Source organism: Macaca fascicularis, chromosome 4 (assembly GCF_037993035.2).
Source record: "Macaca fascicularis isolate 582-1 chromosome 4, T2T-MFA8v1.1".
NCBI lineage: Eukaryota > Metazoa > Chordata > Mammalia > Primates > Cercopithecidae > Macaca > Macaca fascicularis.
In genome coordinates, this window is record NC_088378.1 from 91,229,787 (window position 1) to 91,256,166 (window position 26,380).

The window sequence follows — 26,380 nt, forward strand, 5'->3', positions numbered from 1 at the left end:
TTGAAATGAGTCAGGGTAGAGCAGGTAATCGAAAAAGATTGCTTTAGGAGGAAGTTAAGTTTAAAAGTTGAAGGCAAATAATTGAACATACTGACATATTGATTATTTGAAAAGAAATTTAGAACTCATATCTAACATCTCCTCCTTTTGCCATCTTCAGTACCAAGTGAAAAAAAAAAGAGAAGACTTCTAATGACTCAGACCCCTTAAATAACTCAGAATTAAGGTACCAATCACCCCTTTTTGAGCTGTTTGCTTTCACTGTGGAGTTTCAAGAGTCATGTGCTGATTCTTCTCAGGTCTAAAGCTCTTCTTTCTTGTATTGCATAACCTGGTTTCTTTGTCTTTTGGGAGTACCAGAGATTGCCTTGTACTGTGAGAGTATTTGCCTTTGGTGTGTATAATGCCGCATGAGAGCTACAATGTTAGGGGTGGCTGAGGGCAGTTTACAGGAAATGGTCATTACTACAGGGGAGGACTACTCTTTCTGTTTTTAATGTTTAGATAAGAAAATCCTGTATACTTTCTTCACCCCATTTCTTAAAGGCCTCCACCCTAAAGCCAGTAATCTAATTAAGCAGCTAAGTTGGAAATACCACCTATCAAACCAAATCACTTTAATAAAATTCTTTGTAATGGAAATTTATATCTTTAAAGGAAATTTCCATTTTGTAAGGGCATCTCTGTCTCTGCACCTAAGCCATTAGGAACTTTAACTAGGGGTAAGACAATAGCTTAAAGTTTACATAACGAAACTGGTCTTTGTTTAGATCTAATTCTGTGCCTTTGAGATGTACATTTTCTACCTTGTTTCACCTAATTCACATCTTTGGAGATGTAAATTTAGAGTTACCTAGTTAACAATTATTTAGGACATGGAACAGATAATGAAGAGGTTAATAGTCTAAAGTAGGGAAGAGAAAATTTTTGAATACAGGCAAATGAAAAATTTTAAATCTATAAGATCTGCCTCTGAGTCTGTTATGTCTATATGTTCATATGTGTCATGTGAAAATAATATTTCAGTACCAATTATATGAAAGACATTTAATTAGTTGGTTTAAAGAAAAGTAAACATTTGTTGTACTAATAGAAGCTAGCTCAGAGGCTTTTCAGTTCACATGACTTTAGTAATCTTTGGTAAGATTAATTTGGTTAATTTAGTCTCAAAATTTTCTCCAGCAATTTAAAATCTTAAGGTCATGTTATGTCAAATTAAGTAATCCTATGTTTTCCCTGGGAATTAGGGTTACTGAGAGTTAGAACAGCAGGAGAATAAGATGTGGTTTTGGTGAAGTTTGTAAAAAAACAACGAGGATGTGATTTTTGCTTAAGAAACGGTACTTTTTTTTTTTCCAGTTTAAAGGACCTTTCTACTGGTGTTGAGACAAAAACCACTATTTGCATCCAGCCATTTTGTGGTAAACTGGTAAGTCTGTATTAATATCTCATGGGTAGAGTTCTGAAGTAAAAGCTATAGGATGTTTATTTGTATGAGTATGTATATGTGCTTAGATGTGTTTATCTGTACATATGTGTATGTGTGCTTAGGTGAGTTAAGGTGTACATACATGTGTTTTGTTACATGTTGTGGCCACAAGGTAGTAAATTGGATTAGAAATAAAGGACTACTCAGGAATTAAGTGAATGAGCCAAAATGCTTTGCAAGTTCACGTGACATAAGTAAATTGTTAATAAAGAAGCTGGCTTTAAAGTTATTGGTAAAATCAAATTAGAAATGTCTTCAGAATTGTCAGCCTACATTATTGTTTAGATTTATTGGCTAGGAAGTGTTCTATTTATCTCTGCTAAATATTATGAGGTGTCAAGATTTGGCATGAGTTATAAAGCTGTAAATGCAGCCCAAAAGAGAATTTTATCTTGTGTAATTTTATGATAAATAAGAAATTTAATATTACTGTGAGAGAAGAGAGAAAGAAATCAACTAGGCAGATAGTTAGGACAAGAGTCCTCAGTAGAGTTCTCTTCTAACAAAAAGCAGCTTCTCTTCTAACAAAAAGCAGCCCAATAAGTCATTTCTCTTTTAGCAAAGAGCAGCCTGAAAGATAAGGCTGCAAATACAGATAACGCAGGCAAGTTCTAACACAGAATGGGACCTTGTGTGTGATCTGCAAGTTTTGCTGATACATATTGAGCCCCAGTAGAGCACATTCCTCTCCCTTCTTTGAAATACTCTAGACAAGGCGGCTTGCACAGGGGGAGTGCCTAAAGCAGCACTGATAAGAAGAGCAACCCTGGACCAGGCACATCCACCATGGAGGGTTATGACCCTCTCTCTTTTTTTTTTTTTTCAAACATACACAGTAGGAAGAGATAAACGACATGGAGTAACTCAGGCTAAGGAGCCCACATGTGCACTAGAAAGGTTGGGGTGAAGACTGTCAGAAATTTGTGCCTTATGCAAATGATACACCTACTCCTGTTTTTTTCTTTTTGTGCACTATATAAATGAAACACACCTCCCCACCAGTTTGTCTATAAAAACCTTTGCATTTCACCGTAAAATGGCAACCCATTTTTCTAGGACCCCTCTTGGTACCAGAGAGCTTTCTTCCTTTTGCTTATTAAAATTCTGCTCTAACTTCACCTTTGGAGTGTCCGGGTCTTTGATTTCCTCAGACATGAGACCAAGAACTTTGGGTGACACCCCAGACAACAAGGCTGGTTTCAATTGGTTTAACTAAAACAGTTAAATCTTGAATTATTGGCAACTCCTGCACCACCCATTTATTTAACCTTAAGGTTCTTACTTAGGTAAACACCTGAAATCCATAGGCTACAAAAATGGATAAGGGAAATAACTTTAAATGATGATTATCATAGTGTTCATAACGAACCCAGGTAAGCTATTAAGAAATTAATTGATTAGGTAAGTATAATGGAATAAATGCTTACAAAAAACATATAGTTTAGAATTTGAAGTTAAATTAACAATAAGTATTAATTAAATGGGTCATTTCCAATATTTTTTAAAAATTATAGGAAAACATTTTTCTAAAAAATAACGTGTTCTTATTAAAAAATAATTTTTGTCTACTTCAAAGGTTATTTAAAGATTATTTATAAAACAACGTAAAAGAAATCATTAAGAGAGATGTCAAGAAAGTTGGAAATATAAAGAGGTATTTTTGGTAAGGAATATTAAAAGGAATATAATTTTACATGAGAAACAATTTTGTATTATAAATTTTTTGCCCTAAAATAAAATGCCTGGTTACTTAAGAAAAAAAAAATGCTTAGGATAATATAGGAAGTCCAAGCATGTCATAAATGGTTTGTGTAAATTGTAATAGGGTTTGTAAAAACAGAATTTATGAAAAAAACCTATGTGATCAAGTTGGCTATAATTAAAAGGAAATTGATTTACTCTTAATAAAAGATATTAAAAAGTACTGATTTATTTTTAATAAAATTACAAGAGATTTTAATTTTTTAAACCCAAAAGTTAAACTTTTATTGCATCTCTTGGTGTTTAGCTTTGTTTACCCTTTGAGAAGGCCTGAGATAATAACTTTCTTCTTCAACTCTTTCATCAGCTCCTGTAACCTTTTTTCCTTAGGTTCTAACTGATGTTGTGGCCTGATGCTAAAAACATTTTATCTTAAAGTTCTAAAGGAAATGTTTTCTTCCAACATAACATTCTGGGCTCTTGACTTTATGAAATCAAAAACTTTCACTTATGACCCAGGATACACTCTTCCTATGTCTAACTAATTCAAGTACCATCTTCATTCATTTTGACTTGCAGATTATCCAAATGGACTCCCCATAATGAAAAGCAATCACACTGCAGAAGTTCTTTTTTTTTTTTTTTCCTTTTGGTAACCAACCTAACAGATTTTATGTTTTATTGAAATAATTCCTATGTCATTGTTAGTAAATTTTTTATTTGCCTAGAAAATTGAGATTAAAAAATAAGTTTATTACATCCATATAACTTTCTGTATTGCTTTTAAAGTCCTCATGCTGTTAAGTTATAGGGCTTTCACTCCCAGATCTAAAAAGGACACCAAGTTCTGCTAAATCTTAAACAGTGACAGCTGTTAAATTATCATCTTCAGACTTGAGAGAAGATGGCAATCAAATAAAGTACATTCGTGATATACAGCGCCATAAATGAAAACTATTCAACCCCTTTAGGCCCAGGGACTATCACAGAAGTGGTGGGTGTGTGAGATTGTAAGGGCCAATTTTGAGAGATAACATTAGTTCAGAGTTTCTCTATGAATTAAACATTAATATCAAAGGCACACTGATGAAAGATCAGCATCTGGGCACCTGTGTCAGATTAACAGGGTTTTCTTGGAGCATTAACTGACAACTGACTTTTTAATAAAAAACAAAGGTTATAAAAATGTTTATAGAAATTATATATTATGGTCAAGATGGTTAAAGCTTCATAGATTTTTTTATAAGATTTGACAGACAGATTTAATTGGCCTCATGCTGTCTTTCTTATGGCTTATAATTTGGGAAAGTAAGTTTCCTCTCTCTAAAAGTTTTTGCTTCTTTTTTTTTTCCAAATCTTTCAATTATCACTTTGGCTAAATGACTTATTTTACAATGACCTGTGATCCTATTTTGTGATATCAAGTGTTTTAAACTTTTGTTTTTTGAAAAACATTCCAAAATCAAATTCTAAATTCAATCTTTTTGACCTCATTACTTTTTTGATATTAGGTCCCCTGAAGTCCAAAAGAGACATATTTGGCTTACTTGGTATAATCAAATCATACAGGAAGTATTGCCAGATATGAAATGGTGTATTTAAGGAGTATTCTTAAATATAGGTTTCTGATAAATTTAGAAATTGTGCCATTGGGCCAGGAATGGTGGGTCATGCCTGTAATCCCAGCACTTTGGGAGGCCAAGGCGGGTGGATCACCTGAGGTTAGGAGTTCAAGACCAGCCTGGCCAACATGGTGAAATCTTGTCTCTACTAAATATACAAAAAATTAGCCATGCATGGTGGTGGGCCCCTGTAATCCCAGCTACTAAGGAGGCTGAGGCAGGAGAATCACTTGAACCCAGGAGGTGGAGGTTGCAGTGAGCTGAGATCATGCCATTGCACTCCCATCTGGGCAACAAGTGAAATTCTGTCTTAAAAAAAAAAAAGATAAAAAAAGAAATTGTGCCATTGGAATAGAGTGAAAAACTTCCAGAACTTTTATGGAGAGCTGAATGTATTCAAGAAGTTTACTGATCCAATATCAAGCAGAACAGAACTGAATAGATACTGAAATACTATTTTATAACTTGTTTAAAACATTTGCTGATTCTTTTTGTTTTGTCAGAGTCAAGAAAACTTTCTCTTCTTTTAAGCTATTTATAGCTTTCAAAAATTGAGTAAAGTATACTCTAATAAGCAAGATTTAAAACATAATTTCTTTCTACCTAATTCCTCAAACATTTGGAAACTATTTGTGAGTATTCTTAACTTATGGCAATATAGTTATTTGCATAAGTTCAATAAGAATTTATTTCATAACCAGACACAATGGGACACATGGTTATTTTATGGAGATTTTGACTGGAATGACATAGTTTCAGATGGCCTTGAGAAAATGAGGCTGACTTATGGAACTGATAAAAGCCCCTTGGAAAAGCTGTCCTCATATCTTGTCCTTTATGGGGTTCTAACTTCTGGTAAGTAAGGAATGTCACTTTCTGACAGGTCCAGGAACCCCAAGTTTTCTTGGGACCTCAAAAAGGGAGGAATTAACCAAATTCATTCAGGTATCTGTGGGCACAGATAAAAAAAAAATTAAGCTGTACTTTTCTTAAAGCCCTGTGAACTGAAGCTAGACAACTTAAACTTCAATGGAAAATAATAGCAACGTATTTATGTACATAAACCATTTTCATACCTGCCTACTGATACATGGACTTCAGGGTAATATGCCTATATCAGTTTTCTAGGATTGTTCTCCCTTTTTTGTTTCTCATTTCCTCCTTTTTTCTCTGTTCTCTTTCTCCCTTACTCCCCCTAATTCTACTTCATGGGATGTGGGATTTCACAACCTACTAAAAATGAGCTTGCCTAACAACATGGGACCTATCCATCTAGGAATAAACTGTCATAGTCATAAAAGATCAGGCAAAAGCCAAGACCAGAGAATCAGTTCTTTTAAAATGCCTTCTCTGAAAGATTTTAAAATGAAAAGGGGGATAAATGTGAAAGGAAAAGAAAAACTTGGACCCCAATTCACTATGCCAAAAGGAAAAAATTAAGCTGAAAGCTGTGTCATGCAAGATGCTACCTTTCCTTTTGTTCCTAAGCAAATAGCTACATATAAAAGGATAAATATCTCCAAATAGCTACTCTGTGTTCACCTTATCTTAGGTAAAGTGCTGATTTACTGAGCATGAGATGAATACATAATTGACTATTCCCCTACCTGTTCCTTTTCTCTTGCAACAAGGGGATTACTATCCCTTCCCTTTTTCCCCTGCAGCCCACTTTCTCCCTTTAAATATTTAAGCTTTTAAATTCATCTTTGGAGAAAGGCACAGACCACAGACTGTTTCTGTGACTTTGTGTTTTTTTTCTTCTGGGCATGTCCTTAACCTTGGCAAAATAAACTTATAAATTGATTGAGACCTGTCTCAGATACTTTTTGGTTTATAAAGCAATGAACAAAATGTACTACAACATGTAAGTGGTTTGTTTCTCCTAACCTAGCCAAGCTTATGCAATGTCTGTATGTTCTTTGCCTTCATGGCTAGAATTATGACTTGCATGATTTAATGTGTATATTATTGGACGAAACTTGAAGGTGTCTCATCATGGCCCTGTTTGTCATTAATTGCTTACCTTTCAGGTCTATCTGCTCCAAAAGTTCTCCCCATTCTGCCATTGGAGTTCTTCCTTGTTTCAGTTATTCACACATCAACTTCACAGTTGCTGCATGTACTATTACTTATTTTACATTTTTATTTTGGTCAAACTTAAATTGACATATTTCTCTAAGCTTATTCTTGAACTAAGCAATAACAACTGCAAAAATGCATGTAAGATTTATCACAAATTCGAATAAAATGTTCACAAAACATATCTGACCAAGGTCTTGTATCCAGAATACATAAAGCTTACAACTCAATATAAAAACAACCCAATTAAAAATGGGCAAAATATTAAACAGATATCCTACAGAAGACAATATACCAATAGCCAATGAGCAAGTGTTAACATGTTCAACTTGGTTAGACATCAGACAAGTGCAAATTAAAACCAATGAGAACAGCTTTGCTCTTCCTCTAGGATCCTTGGAATGATATTCCTCCTTTCCTTATATGTTTGTATTATGCTAGAATAAATCTTATTTTGGATTTTTAAAATTTGCTGTTTTGAATGAGGAGTAACCTCGCCCTGATCTTCTCAACAGACAGGTATATAAACTGTCTTTGGCCCTATTCTTTGCCTGTTTGGGTGCTGTTCTAATTCCTTTTCAGATGTATACCTAGATGGGTCATGTGTACAACTCGTAATTAAATTCCCAGTGTTTACTTGTTTTTTTCCTAGCATGGATTATCTAAGATATGATTTTCTCAAGCCTGGTTTTCTCACATTCTAAAAAAACCCTGAAAGCATGAATGTTATAAACGCTTAGCATAAACTGCTAATAACCCTCTTGTTCCGGTTTCCCCTCATAGAACTTTACTTAAGGAAATGACACCTTCCAGGACTCATGTTGCTTCTGATAGTCTTCCACCTGGTTCATATATAATTATTTTGGGGAGTTAACAATCTTTAGGTGCAGAGTGAAGTACTAGTGGATAGGACAGAAACTGTGATTGCCTTAAAAATCAGTCTTACAAAGAAGAGTGAAATTGCCATTTTCTCCTTTGGAAAGATCTTGTGGCCTGGCGTGGTGGCTCATGCCCATAATCCCAGCACTTTGGGAAGCTGAGGTGGATGGATCACCTGAGGTCAGGAGTTCGAGATCAGCCTGGCCAACATGGTGAAATCCTGTCTCTACTAAAATATAAAATTAGCTGGGCATCATGGTGCATGCCTGTAATCCCAGCTACTCAGGAGACTGAGGCAGGAGAATCACTTGAACCCAGGAGGCAGAGGTTGCAGTGAACCGAGATTATGCCATTGCACTCCAGCCTGGGCAGAAAGGGTGAAACTCTAAGAAAAACAAAAAAATAGGAAAGATCTTGTGTGGTCTGACTAAACCATGAGGGAGGTAGTATTGTGAACCTTTGATTCCATCTCACAGCCCAGTTCTCTAGGAGTTTAACTTAGTGAAAATTCTTCTCAAAGCTTAATAATAGTTTGATCAGCAGAGCTAATTTTAATCCACTTCACCCCAGAAATATTTAAATGGAAAATACAGAGAGATTGAAGACTAGATGACATTTTTTATTATGTGTTCGCATTATTTCACATCTTCAGTATAACAATACTAATACAACCACTGCTAAAACTACTGAAATAGTTTAGCATATATCTATACTTTCTTTTTTAACCCTTATTTTGTTTTAGTTCTACAAGTTTAAATGTTCTCCACCAATCCTTTTATTGATGACTCTCTAGTCTTTCTGGTTGTTTAAAGCTTGTTCTTTTGTAGACTCCTTAGGAAAGGCTTTGGAAAACAATTATTTCCCAAGTTTTCACATTCTATACTGGTTTATGCCTTTATATTCACAATTAAGTTTTGTTGGGTGTAAAATCCTTGGCTCACATTTTTTTTTCCATCAGGAATCAAATGTGGTATAACACTTTCTTAAGGCATAAGGGAATGCTGTTGAAAAGTCTGGTGATTATCTAATTTTCTTTCCCTTTTTGAGTAGTTTTTGTTTAGATAACTAAAGGCATTTGCTTTTTATGGTTCAGTAATTTTACTAAAATTTATATTAACGTTGGTCTTTTTGGATGAATACTCTTTGGTGCTCTTTCAACATTAATTTCAATTTTTTTTTTGTTAATTTCAGGATTTTTCATTAAGTAGAGTTTTTAGTATTCTTTTCCTTTGATTTTTGTCTTCAAGGACTACTATTGTTCATATGTTGGATATTCTTATCTTCACTATTTACCACTTCATCTAGAATCCTTTTTATTTGTTTTATTTTTTAAGATGTAGTTTTGCTCTTGTTGCCCAGGTGGGAGTGCAATGGTGCAATCTTGGCTCACTGCAACCTCCGCCTCCCAGGTTCAGGCAATTATCTTGCCTCAGCCTCCCAAGTAGCAGGGATTACAGGCATATGCCACCACGCCTGGATAATTTTGTATTTTTAGTAGAGATGGGGTTTCTCCATGTTGGTCACGCAGGTCTCAAAACTCCCGACCTCAGGTGATCCACCCGCCTCAGCCTCCCAAAGTGCTGGGATTACAGGCATAAGCCACTGCACACAGGCCTCCTTTTTATTTTTTAAAATATTTACATTCTTCTTACTCTTTTCTTCTTATCTAATATGTATTTGCTCTTGTGTTCTTTCTAGTTTGGTCTTAGTATCCAAAAACATTTTTATATCATTACTGAGATATGGTTCAAATTAGATACAATTCCCCTACTTAAAATGTACAATTCAATGTTTTTAGGTATATTCATAAGTATGTGCAACCATAACCACAATCAACTTTAGAATATTTTAGCATTTCAAAAACACCCTCCCAACCCTTTAGTTATCATCCCCTACTGCTGTATCCCCTGAGCAACCACTTAATTACTTTATGTCTCATAGATTTGCCTGTTCTAGATATTTCATAGGAACAGAATCCCCTGAGCTGTATCCCCTGAGCAACCACTTAATTACTTTATGTCTCATAGATTTGCCTGTTCTAGATATTTCATAGGAACAGAATCACTGCTGATAAAGACATACCCAAGACTGGGAAGAAAAAGAGGTTTAATTGGACTTACAGTTCCACATGGCTGGGGAGGCCTCAGAATCATGGCGGTAGGTTAAAGATACTTCTTACAGGGTGGCAGCAAGAGAAAATGAGTAAGATGCAAAATCGGAACCCCCTGATAAAACCATCAAATTTCATGAGGCTTATTCTCTACCATGAGAACAGTAGAGGGGAAACCACTCCCATGATTCAAATTATTTCCCACCAGGTTCCTCCTATAACACATGGGAATTATGGGAATACAATACAAAATGAAATTTGGGTGGGTACACAGAGCCAAACCATATCATCCTACTCCTGGCCCCTCCAAATCTTATGTCCTCACATTTCAAAATCAATCATGCATTCCCAACAGTACTCCAAAGTCTTAACTCATTTCACCTTTAATCCAAAAGTCCATAGTTCAAAAGTATCATCTGAGACAAGGCAAGTCCCTTCCACCTATGAGCCTGTGAAATCAAAGGCAAGCTAGTTACTTCCTACATACAATGAGGGTACAGGTATCGGGTAAATACAGCCATTCCAAATGGGAGAAATTGGCCAAAACAAAGGGGTTACAGGGCCCATGCAAGTCCAAAATCCAGCAGGGCAGTAACATTTTAAAGCTCCAAAATGATCTCCTTTGACTCCAGGTCTCACATTCAGGTCACACTGATGCAAGAGGTGGGTTCTCATGGTCTTGGACAGCTCTGGCCCTGTGGCTTTCAGGGTACAGCCTCCATCCTGGCTGCTTTCATGGGCTAGTGTTGAGTGTCTGCAGCTTTTCCAGTCACCTGGTACAAGCTGTAAGTTGATCTGCCATTCTGGGGTCTGGAGGATGGTGGTCCTCTTCTCACAGCTCCACTAGGCGGTGTCCCAGTAGGGACTCTGTGTGGGGGCTCCAACCCCACATTTCCCTTCTGCACTGCCCTAGAAGAGGTTCTCCATGACAGCCCTGCCCCTGCAGCAAACTTCTGCCTGGACATCCGGGCATTTCCATGTGTCTTCTGAAATCTAGGCAGAGGTTCCCAAACCCCAATTCTTGACTTTTGTGCATCTGCACGCTCAGCATCACATGGAAGTTGCCAAGGCTTAAGGCTTTCACCCTCTGAAGCCATGGCCCGAGCTTTATGTTGGCCTCTTTAAGTCATGGCTGGAGTGGCTAGGAAACAGGGCACCAAGTCCTTAGACTGCACACAGCACAAGGACCCTGGGCCCTGCACACGAAACCATTTTTTCCTCCTAGATCTCCAGGTCTGCCATAGGAGAGGCTGCCACAAACATCTCTGACATGCCCTGGAGACATTTTTCCCATTGTTTTGGAAATTAACATTCAGCTTCTTGTGACTTACGCAAATATCTACAGCCAGCTTGAATTTCTCCTCAGAAAATGGGATTTTCTTTTTTATCGCATTGTCAAGCTGCTAATTTTCTGAACTTTAATGCTCTGCTTCCCTTTTAAAACTGAATGCCTTTAATAACACTTGAGTCACCTCTTGAATGCTTTGCTGCTTAGAAATTTCTTCCACCAGATACCCTAAATCATCTCTCTCAAGTTCAAAGTTCCACAAATCTCCAGGGCAGGGGCAAAATGCCACCAGTCTCTTTGCTAAAACATAACAAGAGTCACCTTTGCTCCAGTTCTCAATAGGTTCCTCATCTCCACCTGAGACCACCTCAGCCTAGATTTCATTGTCCATATAATTATCAGTATTTTTGTCAAAGCCATTCAACAAGTCTTGAGGAAGTTGCAAACTTTCCTATTTTCCTGTCTTCTTCTGAGCCCTCCAAACTGTTTCAATCTCTGCCTGTTACCAAGTTCCAAAGTTGCTTCCACATTTCCCAGTATCTTTTCAGCAACACCCTACTCTACTGGTACCAATTTACTGTATTAGTTCATTTTCACGCTGCTGATAAAGACTTACCTGAGACCGGGAAGAAAAAGAGGTTTAATTGGACTTACAGTTCCACATGGCTGGGGAGGCCTCAGAAACATGGCAGGAGGTGAAAGGCACATCTTACATGCTGGCCGCAAGAGAAAATGAGTAAGACGCAAAAGCAGAAACCTCTGATAAAACCACCAGGTCTCGTGAGAGTTATTCACTACCATGAGAACAGTATGAGGGAAACTGCCCCCATGATTCAGATTATCTCCCACTGGGTCCCTCCCACAACATGTGGGAATTATGAGAGTACAATTCAAGATGAGATTTGGGTGGGGACACAGAGCCAAACCATATCAGGTTGTTTGGGTTTCCACATTTTAACTCTATGTATAATGCTGCACCCAAGATAACTCCTCCATTCCATGAATGGGGGCTATGCATCAAGAGAACTTTAACAAAGAAAGCAAACTCATTTTTGAATTTTAAGATCACTCTGGCATTCTGTTTTGAGGTCTGCTAAATTTGCAATGCTGGGTGAAGATGACTTCACAATAAAACCAATGTTGAAAGACACCAAGAGACTGTAACTAGTTGAAATTTCATTTTTCCTTTATAATTTATTTGCCACAATTTTAAATACTGTAGACCATACAGAATGTTTTTTCTGCCAAAAATGGGGGTCTGTTAACAGACTCAGTCCCAACCTCATTCAGGACAAGCTTGCGTCCTTCAGAAGTAGATCACAGAGCAGGTTGCACCCATGCCTTTGCCAGCATAAAGAAGTTGACTCTTTGGGGGTATCAAGGCTCCTCTCATGTTCTATCACATTAACGTAAAAACTGAGAGACCATAGCAAGGGCCCCTATCTAGACAAAACCTGATCATCTTATCTTGGACAAATTTCTCTGTTCTTTCTATAGCTTGTGGTAGACAAAATGTGCCCATCAAAGATGTCAACACCCAAATACCTGCAACCTTTGAATATATTATATAGGAAAAGGGACTTTCCAGCTATAATTAAGATTATAGATTTTTAAAATAGGAAGATTACCCTGGATATCTGGGTGGGTCCGATCTAACCATATGAGATCTTAAAAGCAGTGAACTCTCGCTAGGGCAAGAAAGATATGGCAGAAGGGGAATTCAGAGAGATTGAAAGCATGAGATTCATCTACCAATGCTGAAGAGGCCCACAGGGGAATTCAGAGAGATTGAAAGCATGAGATTCATCTACTAATGCTGAAGAGGGCCACACAGAAAGTATGAGAAGGAATGTGGGCAGATTCTAGAAACAAAGACTAGCCCACAGCTAACAGCCAGCAAGGAAATGGGGAACTCAGTCTTACAACTGCAAGGAACTGAACTGAAATCTACCACCAACCTAAATGAAGTTGAAAGAACTCTTATCTAGGGACTTCCCCTTACAGTCTCTAGCTAAGAGCCCAGCTCAGTTGACAATCTGATTTCAGCCTTGTGAGGCTTTAAGCAGGGGACCCAGTTGAACCATATTGTACCTAGATTTCTGTGCCACGGAACTGTGAGATAATAAATGGGTGTTGTTTTAAGCTACTAAGTTTGTAGTAATTTGATCTAGCAGTAATAGAAAATTAATATGTAAACTTTTTTTTTTTTAAAAAAGCAGAATTTGCAAGCAAATGTGACTTTGAGCATAATTCTTTTTCTTCATTGCAAATATGTGATGTAGGAGTCTTTTAGTTATTTGCTTGAGAATAACAGTGATAAACTATACTTCTATCTGTGCTCCTCAGTATTTGGTTGCATTAATTGGAAGACTGAGGTTCTACTTAGGGGATTTTTTCCTCCAAGTCCTTCTAGAATACCCTAGAATGGAGAATGAATTTTAGGAGATCAGGACTGCAGCATGAAGATGAATTATCAAGCTACTGTACTAATCCAGCTGAGGGATGATAGGACAGGGTTAGCTGGTATGGAAGAGTCAGACTGGAGAGGGGGATATTTATGTTGATTCCTAATAGTTCAAGAATGGCTTACTAGGTGGACGGTGGGGTGGTAAGGAGGAGGTAAATGGATATTAAAAACTGAAGCTCTGCTGATTCTCAAATTAGTCACTCCCATTTGGGAATTAACATGTAAGTTGATAAAATCATGTCAGTGGAGATTACCCAGGAGATACTTATGGATTTGTTTTAAAATATAAAACATAAAAGGAGGAATGAGGAAGTATTACATACAGCGATTAATAGAGAGGAGATTCTGTTGCTTGGGACTGGAGAGAGAAAAATGAAGAGGCTTAGAAAAGATGAGAAAGATGTTGGCTGAATTAGATTTGATACATCGCAAATGAACTTAAAAAAGTGGTATATGGTCTCTTTTTGTATTAGTCAATTTTCACACTGCTATAAAGAACTACCTGAGACTGGGTAGTTTATGAAGAAAAGAGGTTTAACTGACTCACAGTTCTACACGGTGGGAGAGGCCTCAGGAAACGTACAATTATGGTAGAAAGCAAAGAAGCAGCAAGGACCTTCTTCATAAGACAGCAGGAGGTGGGGAGGAAGTGCCACACTTTTAAACCATCAGATCTCATAAGAACTCACCATCACAAGAACAGCATGGGGGCAATCACTCCCATGATCCAATCACCTCCCACCAGGACCCTCCCTCGACATGTGGGAATTACAATTTGAGATGAGATTTGGGTGAGGACACAGAGCCAAATCACCTCACCCTTAGATTGGAAAAAAAATAAGTAGTGGGAAGGCATGAAGCTAGAAAAAGCTCTTGTTACCTACCAGCGAACACTGCCAGTCCAGGACAGCTAGATTCCTGTCTTTGTGAATAATGATGATGGTGGAATTGGCTACAGAAGACAGAGGCACAGGGAAAAGTGATAGTGTTCAAACCAGCTATGTGCACATAGGAAGCTTCACAAGCTGGTGTCTGTAGTTTGGGGAATATTAATATTGTGTTCCTCTTGGGTATATTATTCATTCAGTAAAAATTTAGCTATTTATAAAATCATTTACAGAGAAATTGGAGATTCTTTCAATCTCCTATTTCTGTGAAAACATTGCAGTTGTACTAAGACTGAAAAATCCTAGTTAGCTTATACAGGAGCTACCTATGCATTGAACAGTTTCCTCATGAAAAGCTCACAATGACTATTCTTCATACCCTTTGCTGATCTGAATCTGTGAAAGTATTTGACAGTTGCACAAAGCAGCAGAGAGAGAAAATAAGTTGCCCACACACAAGAACCTAAGAGGGCTCCCTGCTGAACCACCAGTTGTGGAGAAAGCAGCCAACCAGGGGAAGAACCATTCAGGACAGAATGTTCCTCATTTTTCCAGCTGATTTAGATGGACTAAAAAAGAATTAAAATTCAACCCATTCCAAAGCACCAAATAATAATTTTAGGCTGTGGAACTAGATGCTATACTTTCACTCTCTTTCCTAACGTCTTTGTTTTTGGCTAAGAATAAAAACAGCTGTCAAGGTTCCCTCTCTCAAGCTCTGTTAACACACCTAGTCCAAAGACGCATGTGTGTCATGTCTCTAATATATTTTATTGCTGTCTTTTAAAATTCCCCTTAAGACGCTGGCCCAATATTGTTGCATTCAACCACATTTCTATCACAAGGATTAAAAAGAACTTAAGTATAATTTTATTCTATTCTGCATCAGTGCCATATACACACACAAAAATGTTTGGATAAGTTAATAAGTTATAACATTCTATGTTTTAATATTAATAACAAGGACATAAATGATCATTTCCTGAGTTAACAGTGCAATGTAAAATTTAATCTGTATTGCTAATAAGACATTTTACAGCATAGAAACATGATCGAAGTGATCATTTACTTTATCATGTCATAAAACACAAGTGCTTATTGTAGAACAGTGATATAATTTAAATGGCAAGGAAATTTGTGATTCATAACAAAGAATCCTGTATGTATTTGTTGCCATGATTAACTGTCCAGGTCAAATATCAGTAGTAAAATAAGTTATGGTACAAAAGAAAGCCAAGAAGTTACCTATACAGAAGGAACATTTGATTTCATTTAAGAAACTGAAGACTGGATTCTAGTTAACCTTTCATTATGTACAAAAATGTTCTCTTAAAAAACCCTAAGCAATCACAAATTTAGATAAACTAGTTGAATAAAGGACAATGACAGCTCTTCATTATGCTGTAAAACTATGGATCTCATTTTTGGAAAAGTTGAGATCCTGCAGCAACCTGAAAAACAAACAAAAAGCACATGTTTCTAAGGGAAAATGTTTTAAAATGAAGGAATAAGAGCAGCTTACCACCATAATCATGATACTTTTTCATTCTCCCCACTTACTATGCAGTTTTGTTTAATAAAAAAACACTATCACTTCTTAAAAAATTAGTGATTAGTAACTCCTAAATATCATGAAATATCTAAGCAGTGCTCAAATTTTCAACTATATCATAAATGCCATAATTATAAAAAATAGTTTCAATCAGGACCCAATTAAAATTTACTCATTATGATTGGCTGATAAGTCTTTCAGGCATCTTTTGATCTATAAGATCCCCCAGATCCCCACTCCATCCTGCAATTTATTTGTTGACAAAAATCAGATTTTTATTTGTTGAGTCTCCTAAAACCTTCATTTTTCTACATCCCTGTGGTATTGCTTAATAATATGTATCTACATCCTCATATTTTCCATAACTTAATAAATGGATCTAGAGGCTTGATCAGACACAGGTTCAAATCTTTTTGACAAGACTATTTCATAGGTAATGTTCCTCTATCTGGAGGCATGTAATAAATGGTTGCCTCTCTTTTTGGATGCTAGGTACCATTATGATCTATGTATAGATCCATTAGTTAATTAAGCACTGCAATTGGTGATATTCTACTTCTATCATTCTTTATTCATTAATCAGCTGAGGAATCCTATAAAGAAAAATGTCTGCTGATTTATTATGTGGTTATTCAGTAGTATGGCTCATATAGCAAAAGGAGCATAAATGTTTGATTTTTTCCCCCTTTATTCACCAGTTTTCAAAGAAAGGAATTGATTCCCCTACTATTCTATCTTCATTCTCCCCCTACTGAACAGGAAAAGTAGAAATATTGCATATTATTCAACCAGGAAAATAGTACAATAACTACTTTTTTACCAATTACTCTATTATATGTAGTCACTTTGCCAGGCACTTCACATACTTATGTATTATTATTTATTCATTTTTACAGACAAGTGCACTAAAACTTAGAAAGGTTAAGAACTGCCCTAGGACACCCAGCAAATGATTGTAAGATGCCTATAAGTGGTAGACCTGGGATTTAAACTCCAGCTGGCAGCTCCCAGAGGGGATACACATACTCACACAAAGGGCCAGTAGGGCACAGGAGTTGAGGCCAACACAGTGCAGCAGTAAAGCCTCTCAGTGTCTGGGCCCACGCTACCATTCTATCCTGTTCTGCCAGGCAAGCAGCTTCACCCGAGCCAAACCAGTCTAGGCTTTTGTATAAATCTGCACCCTTAACGCATCTGCTAGTTCTCTCTGCCTGTACTATCCCCTTCTCCATCTCTCTTGACTGCTAGATTTTAGTCCACATGCAGTGCACATGACTTTTTTGACCATGCAGCTCCTGTCTCTCCAACACACACATCGCTAGGTAAAAGTAACCCATCTCTCCCAGAATTCCCATTACATCTTGATTTTATCTCTAGTAAGATATTTATGGTGTTCTGAGTCATACTTTAGTTATCAGTATGTGCATCTGTTTCTACCACTAGATAGTGTGGTCCTTGAAAGGAGAGATTGTTTTACTAATCTCTGTAATAAAGTGCATATTTAGTGGATAAAGAACCATTATTGGCCAAGTAATGATAAGCTGCTTATCTCTATTTTTTTTTTTTTTTTTTGAGACGGAGTCTCGCTGTGTCACCCAGGCTGGAGTGCAGTGGCCCGATCTCGGCTCACTGCAAGCTCCGCCTCCCGGGTTTACGCCATTCTCCTGCCTCAGCCTCTGAGTAGCTGGGACTACAGGCGCCCGCCACCACGCCCGGCTAGTTTTTTGTATTTTTAGTAGAGACGGGGTTTCACCATGTTAGCCAGGATGGTCTCGATCTCCTGACTTCGTGATCCACCCGCCTCAGCCTCCCAAAGTACTGGGAGCTTATCTCTATTTTTTTAAAAATAGGTATTCTGAGTCTTTCTCTGTTATCATACTATACAAATTGACAAATGTTTACCAAATATGGAGAATATGTCTGGGATGGCTATATTTATAATATAATCTATGTAGCAGACATGAGATTAACTTTGGAGAACTCTAGGAGTGGACATTACAAGAAAGACTCATTTTTCAGAACAGCAAAAACTATAATAAGAAACCCATATAATTGCCAATCAAGAAAAATATACCATATCCATTAAGATGATGAGGATAAGGAAACCAAAGAAACGAGTCCTAACTGAAAGTCACAAGGGTAGCTACTATGAATTTTAAGTACTGATTTGAATCAAGTTACATCTCAAAATGCAACTCTATGTAGTATGTTCAGGAGTGAGTAATAGCAGGAATCCATATGTAATGATTAATAAATACTCCTGAGCAACTCTGGGTAAGCCAGTTAGCACAGCATTGAAAGACTGGCTCTGAGGTAAAAGTGAGAAAAGAAAGCTATATAGGTTCTGGTCAATTTTTTTTTTTTGAGATGGAGTTTCGCTCTTGGTGCCCAGGCTGGAGTGCAATGGCATGATCTCGGCTCACTGCAACCTCTGCCTCCTAGGTTCAAGCGATCCTCCTGCCTCAGCCTCCCAAGTAGCTGGGATTACAGGTGCCCACCACCATGCCCGGCCAATTTTTGTACTTTTAGTAGAGACGGGGTTTCACCATGTTGGCCAGGCTGGTCTCGAACTCCTGACCTCAGGTGATCCAGCTGCCTTGGCCTCCCCAAGTTTATGGTCAATTTTAAAAATGCAAAAATGATTCTAATTATTTAAAAGTATTATTATACTGCAATCTATAAAGTACTCACTGAGATATTTCTAAAATAGCAGAAGCAATACAGTAGAAGACAGTACAGCTCTTAGCCTTTTTTCCTAAAAATTTTATATTCAACCTGTATAATGTTAGTTTTCATTGTAAATTTAATAGTTTTGCTAGAGCTTTAAAAGAGCAAAAGTTTACATAGAAACTTGAAAAAAGTTGAGAGAGTTTAACTAAAAGAACATTTTTCTTAAAGCATTAAAACACAGAAATATATTTAATTAAAAATAAAATACATTTTAAATTCAACATGGAAGAAAAAAAGTTTTTAATGCCTTTATTTATTGATTGGGCGGTCAATCTTTTCTATAATTAAAATTTTAAATAAAAAAGCAAGATATAAGACTATCTATGAGGACTAAACTCTGACTTTTTTTTATCTTGCTCAAATTCCTATCTAAGGGGTCTAGGAAGTCATGCCCTACAAACTATAAATTCTCATCAGATGTGTTTTATTTAACCCTATATATCATGACTTACTTTCCAACCTGACTCTGGCATAACATTACGAGACAAGGAAGAAAATCAAAATATTTTACCCCAAAACAAGTTTCTTTGCCATATCTTGAAATGGTCCTGCAAATCTGTCCTTTGTGGGGGAAAATCTGCATCTGTAAAGAATCCTATCAACATAGCTAGATCTTTTTGTTCCGGGCCAGTCCAATCCTGAAGAGGTTAACTAAGAGTCTAGTACCTTTTAAAGGTCTGAATAGGCAACACTGTCATCTATTATCTCTAAGGGCAGCCACTGTAAGACTTCCAAAGAACCTTGGTCCCCACAATCTTTTATCTTAACCTGAACATTCCCTTTCTATGGATCTCAGGTCTTTAGACAAACTCAACCAATTGTCAACCAGAAAATGTTTAAATTTACCTATAGCCTGGAAACTTGTGCTCCCCGGCAACCCAGATTTGAGTTGTTCTGCCTTTCTGGACCAATCAATGTATTTCTTAAATGTATTTGATTGATGTCTCATGCCTCCCTAAAATGTATCAAACCAAGCTGTGCCCTGACCATCTTGGGCACATGTTCTCAGGACCTCCTGAGAGCTCACAGGCCATGGTCACTCATATTTGGCTCAGAATAAATCTCTTCAGAGATTTTGGAGAGTTTGACTCTTTTCGCCAACATCTAGAAATGTTAGGCTTAGTCACCTGCTAAATAAGAATAGGGCACTTAAAACAGCTATATTTTAAAATCATCTAGAAATCCAACAGGGGCTACCTTTAACCAAATATTTTAAAGTGCCATTTTAAAGCTAAATCACATCAAAGTGAGTTTCAAACGGGATCGCTACTACCACTGCTTTTTCATGATCCAGGCTTCAACTATTAGTCTTGCCTTATTTGTGTTCTAGTCTCCCCTTTTTGTCTTGCTGCTTGGCTTTTGACCACATATATTATTTACTAACTTTCACTCAGTTACAGAGAATGAAGATCAAAAGCTACAATGAGATGAACATTCCTTATTAATTACTATATATTATAAAGCTTTGATGGAAGAAGAGGTTGGGCCTAATGTCCCAAATAAGATTGTGGCACCAATCTTGTGAGTGTATCCATATTGGCAGCCATTAGCAGAGAACACTGATTGCTAGCTGTAACTTACTTTTGTGTTTTATCTAACAATATGCATAATCCTAGCCTCCAGCTCAAACTATACGAAGATTTAAAGACTTTGTTATTTTCTAAAACTGTAAGATTATTAAAATGCAGGTTCATATAAATAGGAAGAACTGAGAGATATTTGTCATGAAATATCTTCATTTCAGTATTGGGCAGTCTGTTTCCTACTACACTGCTACTCACCTTACTCCTTGTTCTGTAAATGGCACTGGTCCACAAATGCAGACGAGAACTTTGGATTTGTCCAAATTTCTTTTCAAAAATTCAGAAAGAAGAGCTGGTGAAATATGTCCCTGTTTGCCATTCCATTCAGAAATAGGTGCTGAGAGAACAAATTCAACATCCAGTCTAGGGAAAAGAAAAACAGTTTTTTACAGTTTATTATTTTAAACATATTATTAACATGTTTCAAGTTCAATAATATATTTCTCCCCTAAAGAATAATTTAATATATAAAGATTGATACACTTGCTAGAAAAACACTGAAAAAATTATAAGATTTAACAAAAACATATAGGTAAATCTATATTTGCTAAGGATTAGCTTTTCCTATACAGTAAGGAATGTAATTTGGCATTTTTTTTTAAGTTGAACTAAGTAACCAAGCATGGTAGCTCACACCTGTAATCCTAGCACGTTGGGAGGCCACGGCGGGAGGATTGTTTGAGAACAGGAGTTTGAGATCAGCCTGGGCAACAAAGTGAGACCTAGTTTCTACAAAAAACAAACAAACAGAAACTCTCCCCAAAAAACAAAAACAACTGTTTAAACTTAGCCAGGTGTGGTGGTATCTGCCTATGGTCCTAGCTATTTGAGAAGCTGAGGCAGGAGGATCGTTTGATCCAGTGAGCTATGATTGCACCAGCCTGGGCGACAGAGCAAGAACCTGTCTCTTAAAAAAGAAAGTAATTAAAAATAAATATATAAATGAAATAGAGATTTCAAGGGATCTCAGAGAACTCCACATTTCTATTAATAATTTACTGGTATTGAAAAAAAAGAACAAATATTGCATGTTCTCACTTATAAGTGGAGCTAAACCCTGTGTATACAAGAACATAAAGATGAGAACAATAGACACTGGGGACTCCAAATGGAGGGAGGTGTAGGGAAAGGGGCAAGGGCTGAAAAACCTCCTAGTGTGTACTATGTTCACTGTCTAGCTGACAGGATCAACAGAAATCCAAATTTCAGCATCACACAATATATCCTTGAAACAAATCTGCACATTTACCCCCGAACCCAAAATAAACAATAATAATATGCTGGTATAAATCACAGTAAATAGCAATTACCAGTGACACATGTATTTTAATCTCTGGCTCAAACCTCTCCAATGATTTCCAGACCCTTACAACCAGTTTGATTAAGAAGCCTATTTGACTTCTTACTGTCACTGTCTCAAAGGCCCTCAACCTCAACCTCAACCTCATGATCTCTGTAACTGGCACCACAGTCTGCTTGGTTTTACAAGCCAGAAACCTGGGATTTATCCTGGGAACCTCTCTCTATCTCACCCTCCATATCCAATTCATCACCAAGTCCTGGCTCTAACTCTGTTTACCTCTTAGCCTTCACTGCCATAACACTGCCTGTTCTCTTTCTTCTTTCTGTAATGAGATTACCACTCCCATTCTTCAGTTTTCACCTCAAGCATCAGGGAATCCACAGGGAAGTATTGCACCTCCACAAGGCTGAGGTCCTTTGTTTCATGTGTTGTAGCAATGTTTTCTTTTTCCTTTTCTTCATAGCCATTTACTTCAGATTTTAAATATGTTGTCACTAAGCTGATTACCTATTGTCTACCTTCTCCAATAGACTCTAAACTCCATGAGAACAGGGACCATGTCTGCTTTGGCTATCACTGTATCCCTAACACACAGGAGGTACCCACATACTACGGAATGAAAAAGATGAAAGCAAAAGGGTACAGGATTAAAACAAAGTCTCACAATGTAACAACAGACCATTTCTTCCCATGGGCTTAGTAATCTGTTATACAAATTGCTGGTAAAAAGCCACAGTAAATTCAAAATTCTATGTTGTACCTGCTCTGTCTGCTCTGTTTTAGCAAACAAAACTAATTCTTACCATTTCAATAGCATCAAATTAAAAGCAGTTCTACATGTTCCAGTGAGTAACTGAGTAGCAGGAATTCATGATACATTAATTTAAACCACATGAAAAAGCTGAAGTGAACAGTTTCTCTTATGAGAGGACAAAGGAAGTAAATATGACAACAGAAACAAGGTATGGCTGGTACAGCTGCCCTCACATTGCTGTGCCTCAGCTGGATTAAGTTTCCCAAGAACTAAGGACCCTGGCACAAGCAGCACAGACCAAATAAGAGACCAAATAAGAGCAGCGGCAGAGGGCGAGAGAACCAGCCTCAGCTCTCCACACAGACTCCAGCCTCTAGGTCTTGTCCATTTGTGGAATGAGGTTGGGAAATGAGTCATCTCTTACATTTCTAATATTCTTTGATTTTATATTAAAAACACCTCCAGGACTATGTTTTATTTCTTATCTTCAAGCTTCCCATTTAGTATCAGCAGCAACGCTAATCCACTCTATAGCCTCCCCAAAGGCTAATCCACAAAATAGCCTCCCCAAAGATACTCGCTATTTTTACCTTCCAAGCATTTAAAACTAAGATAGTTTTAAATAACCTCAGGATGTGATATTTGCTTACTGCTTCATGAGGGCAAGGTCCTTGTCTGTCTTGTTCAATACTGTATCCAGGCTTTGCTCAATAAAGTACACAAAAAAAATGCCTTTTGAATAAAGAAATGTATTTACAAAGAGGCCATGTTGGCTAAAAATAAAAATTGTACTTAAAAGAACAAAGCCATGTGCTGGCATCCATAAAATTACATATAAAAATGTATGTGAATTCATAAGTGTGTTTTTCTGGAAAAAAAAATCATAATCTTTCTTTCATCAGATCAAAGGGCCAAAAGCAGCCATAAAACCACTGTCTTAAATTTCCAATTATACATAGATACTTGAATAAAATGTGGCAACTGTCCTGTTAAATTAAAGGATAAAAGATGCTCTCCTGTGGCTCTATTTCAAATGAGCCTATAACTGGAATAAAACTGCTAAATTAATACTGAAGTTTCTGTAGTCTGCCACAAGTACCTAGTCATAATTTTCCTTCACTGGGATGCTTTATAAAAAAGCCTAATCAGTGATATATTTTCTGCAGGTATCTACTAAATGGTGATAAATAACAGATCCTTACATAAACGGTATAAACTTCTCATGTATTTTGTATTTATTCACATAATGGTCCCTTGACTATAATTTATGCACTCAATGGAAAAGGTGAACAGAAATAATGGCTGCAATTTAAGGATATTGTAAAGAGGCTGTTATCCTGCTTATCTCCTTTTCATAGGCTGAGAAAAGGGCTTAATCTGGAACAGGAGCATTCCCAAGTTAAGACTCAATAATTCTTTAATGAAAGATTTTTTTATATCAAAATATAGATAATTCCTGTGGAATCCTCTCTCCTGGGTTTTCTGAATGAAGGTCAACTTACTGTCTAAAGTAATTACAGCTTTGAGATGCTGGAGACATGTGAGGGCACACAGTAAACATCCTGAAATTCCTCTATAATTTCAAAAGTGCCAAAAGGGGTTGGGACTCTTGAAAAGGTTACCTGAAAATAAATTCAGATTAACCCATAAAATACAAACTAATATGAAAGAGGGAGAGAACAGAACTGCTTCTGATGAGTGCCTATGCGATCTTAAATGTCAGTCTAAGTAAGCTTGTCAAAAAATTTATTTTAAGGTAGGCTGACAGTGATTTAAATGACAAGTCTTGAAATACAAATGTATTCGTTTAGTCTAAATCATTAGCAGTCATCCAACGACTTATTCCTTCCTCCTCTAGCCAATCAGCTTCGGCAACTTACCTCCTTCATATTTCTTACATAAAGTCCCTTACCTTCCCATTTTTAATGTCACAACTCCAGATCAGGTTCTTATATCTCTTCTCTAAAATATTACATTAACAGCCTTAGCCCTTAATCTATTTGATATACCATTGCCATATTAGTTCCCCTAAAAATCCTGATACAACTTTGCAAACTTTTTGCTTAAAAGCTTCAGTGATTCCTCACTGCCCACAGATTAGTATTTCAGCTTTTCCTTTTTTTTTTTTTTTTTTCTAGCTAAAGAAAATGTCTGCAACTGTAGTAAAAATTGCTATGTGCTCACAGGAAAATATCTCACAAAACTAGGAATCAAAATTAGATAAAACATATATAATTATGGAAACATTTTTAAAAATGAATCTAATGAAAGGAAACACTAGTATGCCTCCAGATGTTAGCAGTTATTCCATGAAAGCAGGCTAACTATCAAATAAATCTGTGACATACTGGGTTCAAAAAAGTTAAATATATTTCCTTAGAATTTCAGAAAGCCTTCAATATGCTAAGTTCAGAGTAAATCTTCAAGAAGGCATATACTATTTCCCAAATGTATTCAATCATAGAGTCCATTCTGGGGAATACATTAACATTTCAAAGCACATATTCCAAGCAACACAACATCTGAGGAACATCTCCTGGAAGAAACCGAAAGTGCTATAAGGTTCCAGAATAGTGGGCTGCCTATCTGGGTACATAAGAGGTTAGGGAAAAAGAAACAGTTTCAGGTATCCTCTTTCATTTACTTCTGCTTCTGGCATCATCAGCTTAAATGGAACTGCCATATTGCTAGCCCCAACACTGACATCAGAAGACAAAAACATATAGTTCACAGAGCCTGTCAGCACTACAGGGAGATGAGCCGCAGAGTGTCACTGTGCCTTCTTCCTGTGTCTATCTGATATATAATATTTACTTCACATATGGATTACATTCAAGGTCTTTCATCACCTGATTTTAGCCTAGCTTGTTTCCTCAACTGTAAACAAAAAGGATCAGAAATGATAACTGTGAAGATTCCTTCTAAAACTGATATAAGGTTTAATGGGTTTATTTTTATTCTGCATCATTCTCCTTCATGCACAGTATTTATTTCAAAAAAACGACTCTACTCTGTTATTAAAACACTAGAATATACTGGCCCTCATGTCTTATGCAATCCCACTACCCAAATTTATTTTCCCACTCAAAGAAATGCTAATCATTTCCCAAAGCCCAGCTCAAAAGCCCCTTCTTCCATGAAGCTCTGATATTCCTACCCTCACAAAAATGGAATAAAATTCTTTTCACTAGATAGCTACGGTATGTTTTTTGTTCCTCTCAAGGCACAGACTTTACAGTCACTGATGTACTTTAGAACTTCACCACCACTAGGGTAGTCTTACTGATTTCTTATCTTTTTGTAATGTCAAGCACATTTTGCAGATAGTGAGCACACAGATGTTTAAAGTGATGTAAATGGTCTTCTATCTTCTGTTGGTGCATATAAGTGGGTAAATAGTACCCTTTCCTTGGTGACCCATTTCCGTGCTGCTTAGAACCCCTTTTTTCCTCCTCTTTCTTTTGCCCGAACTAACCTCCCAATCCACTCTAGTGTAAAAATAATGACAATAACAACATCACTGTTAATGACACTATCAGTGTTAATGTCATCATCAACGACAATGTAGGCTGGGTATAGTATTCTCTGCTAAGTGCTTTCATTTTTCAGAGGCTATTAGTCAAAATGTAACAGACGCTGGAGAGGATGTGGAGAAATAGGAATATTTTTACACTGCCGGTGGGAGTGCAAATTAGTTCAACCACCGTGAAAGATAGTGTGGCGATTCCTCAAGGATCTAGAACCAGAAATACCATTTGACCTAGCAATCCCATTACTGGGTATATACCCAAAGAATTATAAATCATTCTACTATAAAGACACATGCACATGTATGTTTATTGCAGCACTATTCACAATAGCAAAGACTTCGAACCAACCCAAATGCCTATCAATGATAGACTGGATAAAGAAAATGTGGCACATACACACCATGGA

At 36.9% G+C, this 26,380-nt stretch overlaps 1 protein-coding gene across 7 annotated transcripts in view; it reads right to left on the reverse strand.

The window, feature by feature from the left end:
- Positions 1 to 15,369: 15,369 nt before the first annotated feature.
- CYB5R4 (cytochrome b5 reductase 4) overlaps positions 15,370 to 26,380 on the reverse strand; it is a 105,589-nt gene continuing 94,578 nt past the window's right edge. For all 7 annotated transcript variants that reach the window (XR_012433634.1, XR_012433635.1, XM_065543766.2 and 4 more), the window contains 2 exons: positions 20,586 to 20,750; positions 15,370 to 15,973 (listed from right to left, as the gene is read on the reverse strand). Coding sequence is in view for 5 of the 7 variants with exons in the window: in XM_065543766.2 (XP_065399838.1) it covers positions 15,919 to 15,973; positions 20,586 to 20,750 (220 nt within the window). In the remaining 2 variants the exon portion in view is untranslated. The remainder of the gene's footprint in view (positions 15,974 to 20,585; positions 20,751 to 26,380) is intronic.